The sequence below is a fragment of the Electrona antarctica genome (assembly GCF_951216825.1).
Source record: "Electrona antarctica genome assembly, chromosome: 4".
Lineage (NCBI taxonomy): Eukaryota > Metazoa > Chordata > Actinopteri > Myctophiformes > Myctophidae > Electrona > Electrona antarctica.
In genome coordinates this window covers 28,153,645-28,164,963 of record NC_136809.1, presented here as the reverse complement: position 1 = coordinate 28,164,963, position 11,319 = coordinate 28,153,645, and the positions used below count along the sequence as shown (strand labels likewise).

Here is an 11,319-nt window from a genome sequence, read left to right as displayed (position 1 = left end):
TTGTCCAGCTCGCCACTACACCTGCTGAGTTTCTGCTGATGTTCGTCGACCTCCATCATCTCGTCCCGGTAGTACATTTTGGAGTCTGAGGTCTCTGACTCGTTCTCAAAGTCCCTCTCGTGGTCCTGGTCTTCCGAGGTGAAACTGCCCATGCACCGGAGCTCACTGGAGCCCCGGAGGTCATTCCCACCGACCCTGCCCTCGTTGCCCGGGGGTCCATCCCGGCATTCATCCTCACTGTGCCTCATCATTCCTCGCAGGGTCAGGCCAGGACTCATCTCATCCTGGGAGGGGGACTGGTGCCCACTACCACCACTGTGGTTCCCGCTACTGCCACCACCATTGTTGTTGTTGTTGCTGTTGCAGTTTCCGTTCATCTTGATGTTGTTGTGGAGAAGGGACGAGGGGTGATGGTGGTGATGGTGACAGTTGTCATCTTCATCCTCATCTTTGTCCTCGTCATATTCATCTGCCACATCAATCACCTCCTTCTCAATCTTCACCGGCATGCTGGACTTGCGTGGCTTCTTCTTGGGGGTGGGGTCACTGGTAGCAGTGGCGGCTGGGTCCTGGTTGGTGCTTGGGGTGGGCATGCGATGTGACATGGGCCCGGCTTCGGACAAGTGATTGTGGTGGTGGTTGGTATTGTGGGAGGCTACGGCTGCAGCGGCCAGGATGTGCTGCTGGTGGTCCATCATAGAGGTACTGTTGGTGGTGGAAGGCAGGATGGGGCTGGTAGGCAGTGACACCGGAGGGCTGACTAGGTCTGCGGGTGATAGCAGCGTGCGGTAGAACGGGGGCACCGGCTGGACTGGGTGCACCGACTTCAAGGAGGGGAACACCAGGGGTGAGTGGATGGGTGAGTGGATCATGGAATCCAGTGGTGGAGTGGTGAAGCCCAGGGGTGGCCTCCCTGGGCTGGTGAGGGTGAACCCACAACTCTTGGAGCTGGATATGACGGGTGTACCGGGAGTGGAGCGGATGAGGTCTTTGTCTCGGTTGTTGCGCAGCATGGGCATGTGTAGGCGGGGGTTGGGGTTGGCACTGTGGCGGTTGCGGCTGCGCAGCGAGCTGAAGACCATGTTGCAGCCTTCAATGGTACAACGGTGCTTGATCTTCAAGTGTACAGCATTATAGTGGATCTTCAGGGTGCCTTTGTCATAGAAGGTCTTTCCACAAGAGTTACAGCAGACGCGGCCCTTGCGGGAAGTGGCCCCCATGCGGCGCATGCGGTGCATTTTGGAGGAGAAGGAGGAGTGGGTTATGGCCTTGGACTGCTCGTGCTTCACAAAGTGGTGGTGGACCTGGTGGTCATTCATGCTGTTGGGCTGAGGTTGATTGTGAGTCTGTGGTGGATTCTGTGGTGGTTGCTGCTGCTGCAGCGGCGTCTGCCCCTGTTGGGCCTGATGGGCTGAAGGTGTTGGTGAGATGGGCGACGCTCTGTTGCTTGGCTCCGATTTGGGCTCAATGTTGTTCATGGGTAAAATGGCCCCACGGCTGGGACTCTGGCGGAAAGGTGAAAGGGACACTTCAGAATCACTAGTGTCTATCTGCTCACTCTGGTTAGGCAAGCTTGGCTCGCGGAGCCGCAGAGCAGACTGCTCCATCGGCAGTGTATTGGGAGGCAGGCCCAGCATGGGGGCAGATACAGGATTGATGTACTGGAAGGGTAGAAGGAAGGCCAGGCTGTTGGGGATGTTCTCGAAGTGGTGAATGCTGGAGGGGCTGCTGGTCTCCAGATGTGTCAGCAGCCCCGGGCTGCGGCCTCGATTGTTGCTTTCAATGAATGTCCTGATCCCGGAATCTGTCTTGGAGGAGGGAACGGTGACCGCCTGGCCTTCCTTCTCCTGAATGGCCATCAGCTCAACGATGGACTTTGTCTCGCCGAAGCGAAGGAACTGCTGCAGGGTGATGATCTCTTCTTCCCGGGACATGATGGTCCAGCGGTCCAGCACCTTGCCTGCAGTATCCTGGAGGCCCAAGAGAGGAGACAAGACAGAAGACAAACACACACAAAAAAAAACATCATTGATTGTGCATAATCAGCGTAGCCAATAGGGAGGTGGGGGAGGGAGGGGTTTCTGCCCATGAAATTCAGGGGCCCCTGGAGCGACAAGTGAATAATAGAACTTTGTCAAAATACTCCCTCCCACTGTCCCACTGTTTTCCTATCTCTGTTCATCCACTTTTAGCTATTATTCAGCCATGCAAATGCAGTCATTAGCTACAAAGCGATGAGAACGGGTGAGAGATTAATCGAGTCTAAAGCAAACAAATTGAGACCACCAGGGTGGGGGCTATTAATGGGTCTCAGTGAAATTTCTACATTGTGGGGACGATGCTGTTGATCTACTTGCTGTGAGACTCTTTAACAAAAACAGCCCTCTAAAAGATGTGAACTCTTGCTGAGACTCCCTCCATACACGCACACAGTCCCCTCTAATATTTACATCCAGCGTCAGTCGTTAAGGGAAATAATAGGATAATTAACGTGAGCCACTAATTGCACCTCAGTTGGCAAGCATTTTTCTTAGTGTGCGTTTATATCTCAGAGGTAATGTAATCCTCAAGGGAGCAACAAAGCAGGCTTGCGATGTACTGTGTGAGGGAACAGCGTTGGACATTCAAATAAGAAAACTCATGTTTATTTAAGGTCGTCTTTGAAGACGCCTTCGAGGTGACACTGAGCTCGCTTTCCTCTCATTAAGCTGGCTGTGGAGCAGTATTTACCGTGCTTTATGTTAATTAGGTTTACAGGATGCATATCTTCTGTCAGATTAAATATTAATGAAGCTGTATTTTGTCACCAGGGACTGTGTCAACCGAAAATGCATGGGCTTGCATTTCACCATGTCTGCCCATGAGGACAGAGAAGAAGCTGGGGCCAAAGATGTAATGAAGTGAATGTCAGAAGTAGATATTTTACATGAGCCATGGAGTTTCATAATCCTGGACTTTTGTAGACCCTGGGAAGCGTGGGAAACTAGTTTCCATCCTGAGAGGAACAGGATTGCTCCAATGGGAGACTTTTGGAGCATTATTCCAAAAGGAGTTCCTTGGCTAGTGTGTTTTTTTGGAGATGGTGCTATTAACCGCTGAAAAGTAAAACGCCCAGACTCCCTTGCTAAATGTGCACATTGCCAAACACCAAGACATGGCAAGGAATTCTGGGAAAAGAATCTTGGCAAGGCCCGAATGCAAGATTTGCGGTCGAGCTCCTAACTTTGATGATGTACAGAATACTTGACCCAGTGCTTTTGTCACCTTGTATGAACCCAGTGTTCTCAACGACTTCAAGCAGCACTGATAACACAACTGGAATACAATGGTTGCTTATGTAGCAGAGTAGTCCTGCCTGAAGACCAGAAGATGTGCAGGGTTAAAATCCAAGTAGTCAGCTCTGTTGCCTCTATGGCTGTTGTATGAGATGGTCTGTGTATTTGTGTGACGGTGAGAAATAGAAACAGATAGAACAAAGGGAGACTGAAAGAAAGATAGAGATAGATGAGGAAAGAACTGTACTATGTGTTTAATAGTACAGTTGACACAGGTTCCTGTGGGACCCGACAAAAGTGACATCATGGATGTACGTGAGGCGAGTATAGTGACAATTATGGTAACCTTTCATGCAGGCCCCTTGCCTGCTAGGACCAATACAAGATAAATGGCAACTCGTCTCTTATGAGTATAAAGCTGCAGAAAACCAACATCACAAAGCACAAAGGCCCTGCATGGAGAAAACAGAAGATAAATGTTTAAAGAGAGAGAAGGGAGATAGGATGGAAGAGATACAGAGGAAGAAGAGAGAAAAAAAATCAAAATATAGTGAAAGAGAGAGAGGAGGCAGGGGGTTGTTGAGCGGTTTCACATCACGCCCTCAGATATACTGGAGAAGCAGACCTTCTGAGACCAAACATCAATAGTCACTGGGGCATTTGTTGTTAAATATACATTAAAAAACATTTTACACTTTCATTCTGTGTGCGCTTCAGAGTCTTTGCCTGGAGGTATAACTTTAAATTTTAGGTCTGGGTACTATTATTTCATACTGCACGGCCATTGGGGCATTTGTATACTTCCATTTGATTTAATTGGAATAAAAAAACTGAAGCAAATTAGTAAGCGAATACTTGAATAGTTTCAGTAAGAAGATTTTCTTCTTTTTTTCTGCAGTTATAAAATTGTAATAAGAAAAAGAAAGAAAGACAAGGCATTAAGCCTGTGCTCTATTCCAGTGGGAATCATGGAATCACCGTCTATGTTTTTGGTGATTCTCCAGATATCAGTGCGGTACGGTACAGGATGGTGATTCTCCAGATATCAGTGCGGTACGGTACAGGATGGTGATTCTCCAGATATCAGTGCGGTACGGTACAGGATGGTGATTCTCCAGATATCAGTGCGGTACGGTACAGGATGGTGATTCTCCAGATATCAGTGCGGTACGGTACAGGATGGTGATTCTCCAGATATCAGTGCGGTACGGTACAGGATGGTGATTCTCCAGATATCAGTGCGGTACGGTACAGGATGGCAAACATTTGCTAGTGGGTTGTCTACTTTCCATGTCCATTAAACAATATACCTGTTAATCAAGTCGAAGTCGCAAATTGAGAGGACGGGTAGAAGGAAGAGACAGAGGACGAGACAGAGGAGAGAATAGAATCGAAAAAGGCTGGAAAGAGAAAGAAATATTTCTGGAGCAACAATGTTGGCTTTGTTCAATGGCGGAAACAAAGGGCATTCACAACTATACAGCTTGTAACATTTGGGTTTATTCAGAATTTATGAAACATTTCTAGTTCTCATTTATTTAATCTTGTGACTTTTTGCTTGGGCTATTGACAGACCTGACGCATACTGTAGCTCCTACCATTCAGCACTGTTAGTACCAAAACAAAACAACAGTCATTTGGTAGTGGTGTCATGATGATCCTGTACCATACCGTTCAGGTGATGTGGAGAAGCGCCTTTTGCGATATGTAAGCTGCACACACACACACACTCACACACACACACACACACACACACACACACACACACACACACACACACACACACACACACACACACACACACACACACGCGCAGATAAAGGAACCAAATGTTGCTCACACATTAATCTGATCCTAGTCAACTCCTCCTTTTCTCTACTTCCCCACTCATTGTTAAATCAAAGAAGAAAGTCTGAATGCAATGGTGCGGCATGTAATTTCTACCAAATGGAATCCGTTAGTGTTAGTGAGGGCCAGCCAGCTGTCAAGCTACAGGTCAGGAACTCTGCTGAGCAGAGTGTGTCTGAGAGGGGGGCTACACAAACACTCCCCGTCCGCTGGTCCACCGACTTCTGGAGCCCAATCAACAGGGGCTTTAGGCCATGGCCTAGCTCGGAACACAGAGAGCAAGCACAGAAACTCTAGCGCATGCCTGCAGACGGAGACCGGAGCAAAGCATCACAGCGGGCTAGAGAAGGTTATGAGGGCAGACAAGCTTGGCTAACGGACTAAACTGATCCACAGATCTCGTATACAGTAGTGGGAAAAATTCATGTGCTTTTTATTTAAGTTTAGGAACTTCTCATTACATGGCCATTCCTTTAACCTCAGTGCTATATAACTGTGGTATGCGGCGCTGCAGTTCGCAATACCTTGTTTTATGGCAACGATCAAATTCCAGACCACAGGATTATATGCACAGAAATGGCTAAATGCTCCATAAACGGTAATAGATGATCAAAGTCTACAGATGTAGCAATTTCTTTTCAGAGCATTAAGACTTAAGTTTAATTTAATACAATATGTAATAAATTGTATTCTCAAAGACCCTAAACCAATGTATTAATTGAGAATTATACATCTCCACGCAGTCTACAAAGTTTATATTATGTATTTAAACGTGAAGTGAGTGAGTGAGTGAGTGCATGCGTAAATATGTGAGTCAAGATATACAAGTCAAGATATACATTATATAGCTGTTCTGCATGAGTAAAATCCTGTGTGAATGTATCAATAACAAAATTGCAAAATTAACTCTTACGTGTCTCTGAGTTACAAGTGGGTAAATTATCAATTTTTACAGATTATAGCATAAAGAGTGGGACAGTGTGAACATGGAAACAGAATATATAGTTCATGGGCATGCCATGGGCCTGAGTGTGTACACAACACGCCACTGCATATTTGCAGACAAACACAGGTCCCCGTAGCCCTCGCTGCTACTTCTTAGCCCACTCTGGCGCATTAGCCTGGCGACGTTGCCGGCAGAGTAACAAATATGCCATTAGAAGCACTTTTACAAGTAGGCACTCATCTTCCAATTAGCTTAATGTGCTCCCTTCCCCCACCCACACCCACACCCCCGTCCCTGGATTTTCCAGGCCCATATCTACCTCCTCATGCACACGCCACATTCCCTCCAGTAAAATCTCATTAAAACCCCACCCTCCCCCCACTCACTCTCACACCACCCACCCCTGTGTGCTGCTATGACATATTAGTCTGTCATTATGCATCCCTGAGTCCTTTAAACAATACGCCTAAACCTCTGTTTGCCAGGTTAATGACTATTAGCCAATAATTACAGTGGAGAGGGTGAGTAAGAGTGACACTGAGAGAGAGAGAGAGAGAGATAGAGAGAGAGAGAGAGAGAGAGAGAGAGAGAGAGAGCGAGACAGAGAGAGAGAGAGAGAGAGAGAGAGAGAGAGAGACAGAGACAGAGACTGACAGAAAGAGATGACAGGAAAACAACACTCTTCATGTGGAGAATGGTCAGCCTGCGCATGCTGGTATGTTTTATTCACTGCTTCTTTTGCATGGCTCTGAACCCTGGTGACAACCACATGATCCATACCACTAACATTAATGTTACCTCATGCCTACCGCAGAAGCAACATTTATACATTTGCTGGACTTACTGCGGTAAAAATATCGTGGTGGGTAGTGTGTGTGTGTGTGCGTGCGTGCGTGCATGCGTGCGTGCGTGCGTGTGTGTGCTGTTACAGGCCAGGGGGTACCTGCCTTGTAAATTAACGCTGACAAGCAGGATGAGCAAATTATGAACCTTGTCATGGGCCAAGACACCACCACTGTCAGTTAAAACAAAGCAGCCAATTATGCAATTAGCCAGCCACACTGCATTAACAATGCTGTGTTTGTGTGTGTGTGTGCGTGCGTGCGTGCGTGCGTGCGTGCGTGCGTGCGTGCGTGTGTGTGTGTAACCATAGGGGCTTCTAGGGTGGTTTGCTTAAGGGATTAAGGGCTATGCATACATACAAGATTTTCACTAATCATCACCTATCATACTCACTGACTGAGTGTATTTGGAAAGCAGTCCAGAAGAAAGGTGGTGTGCTAAGCACAGGCTAGCAAGGTTAATGTGAGCAATTAATATGAGAGGTCCAGTACGGTGCATTGAATGGCAGATCCTTCATCTACAGTACACAATGCTGAGCTACAGGTACAGTATATAGTTATGTGGAGTGTTCACTGTACGCACATTATAGTCTTTGTTTTATTGTGGTCCCTTTACAGTAAATATCAATAGAGCACCGAAGTCTGACGTCAATATTGGTAGAAGGCGCAAATCCACGGGTTCATGTACTTTTTATTTGCATTGTAATCCCCATAGGGAGATTTGAAATCGCCTCATGTAAGAACTGTGTTTGAAAAATAAACATGTCATCCCGGCCGTTTCACTCGTATGGATATGAAGAATCAACTGACTTCTACTGAATTAGTTTTCGCTAGAAACAGACGTCAGGACTTCAGCGCTCTATACCCTGGCATTGCCAGACCAATTTGCAAATGCCAATAATCTGGAACATCTCAGATCTTTTTTTAATTCCAAGGAGCGCAGACCAAAAGACTCAGTCTGGATGCAATTGGATAGAGCTATACTACAACCAATCAGAGCAACCAAAGTTGTGACATATTGCTGAGCAAGTCGTCTGGTGCTTGGTTTTCGCTCTTCCGTTTTTAAGTAGGAAAAATGGGGGTCTGGTCACAAACTTTTATATTACAGCTAAGAGCACACTAAAAAAGTATGTTTCTGAAAACAGCTGTGGCAGGAAATAGGCACGTACCATAATCTTGATTTGATCAGCACTGCCTAGTTTGAGAGTTTGTTTGAGTTTCGTGAACCAGGTGCGTTGCACTGAATGGACTGTCAGTCATGGTATCAAACCCGTGCCATATTAGATAAACGGCTGTGATTGGCCCGACCTGGGCCAGATCGGCTGGAGATCTGTCAGAGCAGGAGGAGGGCCAGGCGAAAAGTGCCAGAGCAAATAAAAAAGAGCTCAGGCTAGTAAATATCAGTGCTTTCCTGCACCACTGTCCCCAAAACCAATTCCTGTCCGGCTGCTGTATGTTGGCAAACACAGGCTCTGATTCTCCTGTCAGGTTTGTTGTGTGGTACACCATGCAGCCTGAGGTGTTTACATGTTCATCTTGGCCTAGAGACAAGCCGTATCAGCCTGCGTGGGATGACAGCTGCTGTAGATGCACCTTCACCTTAGGGCAGCTCAGTGTGACCGGCCAATCACGAGGCGGCATCACGCTGCAATGCGGGGGGGAATGGCTCTCACAGTGGCAAGACAAACCATGGGAACCACATTGATCCACCAATCGCCTGGTGGTGAACGCGATCCCCCTACCCAGGCCTCGGGGGAATCCCACATTGATCCCTGGGCCTGGCTCTCAGATACAGCTCCCAGAGAAAAGCATCTCTATCCCTGCGCTGCCACTTCAAGGGAGGTTAAGCAGAAGTTCCTTGTGATCTGAGAAGGTCTTGAACCTTTGGTGCTTCCTCTTCCATATTCCTCTCTCTCTCTGTGTCTCTCCTCCCATCTCCTGGCGGTATGAATAATGCAGGATGGCTAGTGGCGAGAGAGAGGGGGCACCGGGGTGGGGTTGGGTTGCGGGAGGATGGGGTTCAACACAAAGCCCATCGCCTGGAGCCATCACTTCAGAGGGCCCAGAGCTCCCATGGCCCTTTAGACCCCCACTCCCATTGGCTGGCTCCCCAGTGGCAGGTCATGGGTCATGTGTGAACAACCATCTCTCCACTTCTTCTACTGTGATGGACCGCGGGGGAGTTGATAAGCTACAGACGTGGGTGGAGGACATTTGTAAGAAGCGCCGAGGTTAAAATTAGCGCCCTGTGATCACGGTAAATACTATGTTCTCGCGCTTGTACTTCAAGAGAAGCATTCACTTTTGGTTGTGACGCGTACATGAATGTAGTGTGTCCGCTTTAGAAGTTAGCTATGTCTCATCTGCAGTAGCCAGAGTTGTAATTCGGTGTTTAGCAAGTCAATATCTTCTTTACTTGTGCTTGTTACATTCAAAAGGTTACAAGAGTTACTATATGTGACAGAACATGAAGCATCTGGATTTAAATTATTAGATCTATCCTCATGTGCCAAAGCATGGACCTGTCTCTCAATTTTGGCAGAGTACATAGTAATGTAATTATACAACATCTACGTCAGAGTACAACAGCCCTTGTATATTGATGGCCAGGAGCCTCCAAATTCAGTAAAGAACGATAAAAGGACGCTTTAGTCTGGCTGAAGAAAAAAGTCTCATCTGGAACCGCACAAGCCAGATTCAGTGAATCCTGTTTTCCATATAAAGCCAGTACTCCCTCTTAAAAAAAAGAAAAAAGGAAAAAAAGGGCAGACTTGGAAAACACAGGTGATTCAATAAAGTCCACACATGGCCCTCTGTGCTCCCTCATATTCCTTGTTACAACCATGGACCAGATCTATCTAGGCTTGATTCCTCCTCTGTTATTTAATTAACAACCGTGCAAAGGGGGCCCTCATCTTGGTCAATATTATGCTCATCAGTGCCAGACAAGAGTGGTGATTGCGGAGGCTCGTGGTGTGAGTGACTGCGATGAGGCCACAGGCCTGTTTCACCAGGGCCAGACACCGCTGATCAACCAACTAGCCCACAAGATACCCCCGCCTTCACCTCTCAACCTGATTTAACTCAAGGCTTTGGTTAAAAATTCATGACCCTGTGTCAGTTGTTGCTACGGGCACACTAATCGACTGGAGGGTAGATTTATAGCAAGAGACTGCAAAGGTGTGTGTGTGTGGGGGGGGGGGGGGGGGGGAGTGGGGCTGTTATAGACTGCTTTAACGCAAAAGGGTGAGTCACAATCTGGCGCTCCCTAATGTCCAGGTGGCTCTTGGTAAACACTCTCCCGTTATAGTTTTTCTACATATTCTCTCTCTCTCTCTCTCTCTCTCTCTCTCTCTCTCTCTCTCTCTCTCTCTCTCTCTCTCTCTCACACACACACTCTCTCACTCTCTCTCTCTCTATACCTGCCTTTCTGAAAAACAGCCCCGCCGTGAATAAAGAAAGCATCCCATAACCTCCGGTTCACCCCCTCTCCCCTCTCTCTCCCCTCTCTCTCCCTTTGTTTTAAATCTGTCCCACTGCATCTTTCAAAGAGGAAAGGACAGTCCTTTGGCCACAGCCCAGCAGAGGTGCAGATGTGGGGCGGCACATGGAAGCCATTTTGGGCCCCTGATGGGTGCGCCGCCTCAGTGGAGCAAAGTCAAGCCTGCGGTCTGAGATCAGAACCTCCACGCACACACGCACGCACGCACGCACGCACGCACGCACGCACGCACGCACGCACGCACGCACGCACGCACGCACGCACGCACACACACACACACACACACACACACACACACACACACACACATACACATACACATACACATACACATACACATACACACACACACCCTCAGTGTGAGCACCGTTCAGACCCCTGGGGCCTGATCCATCGATTACACTGTCTCTTTTCACGAGCTGAGTCTGGGGTAACGTCAGCCTGGCCTTGCCCCGACCGTGCTAAAGGAACCGTAGCCGTGATGGTCAACGCAAAACAAGAGCAGAACAGAACAAACTCAGCGGACTCAGTTCGTGACCTAGGGGGACGCCTCAGAGAATCGCGGGGCGAGGGGAGGGAGGTGCAGGGAGTAGGGGGAGGAGGAGGAGGGGGAGAGAGTGAAAGGGGTAGGGCTAGGGGGGGACGGGGGGGTGTCTGCCTGATGGTTCACATTAACCCATTCTGGGCGGAAACCCCTTTTGGTGTTTTAAACATTATGTTATAATTTAGCTATTGAAAAATAGCAGATCTACAAGCTCATAGCACGCCACCGAGTGGCGCGCTATGAACTTGTAGGTCTGCTATTTTTGAAAAATCGTTAAAATGTGCCTTTTTTAATTTCGACGTCAGGCCTGAATGGGTTAATTGAGGATGATTGGTGTGATCTGCTCTGGGTTTGGATGCGGC

At 47.9% G+C, this 11,319-nt stretch overlaps 1 protein-coding gene across 1 annotated transcript in view; it reads right to left on the bottom strand.

The window, feature by feature from the left end:
- Nucleotides 1–8,677, bottom strand: part of bnc2 (basonuclin zinc finger protein 2) — a gene marked incomplete at its 5' end in the record, with an annotated part of 20,447 nt that extends 11,770 nt beyond the window's left edge. The window contains 2 exons of the mRNA XM_079498349.1: nt 1–1,970; nt 8,654–8,677. The exon at nt 1–1,970 is cut by the window's left edge and continues 459 nt beyond it. Of these exons, the coding sequence (XP_079354475.1) occupies nt 1–1,970; nt 8,654–8,677 (1,994 nt within the window). The remainder of the gene's footprint in view (nt 1,971–8,653) is intronic.
- Between the last annotated feature and the right edge of the window lie 2,642 nt (nt 8,678–11,319).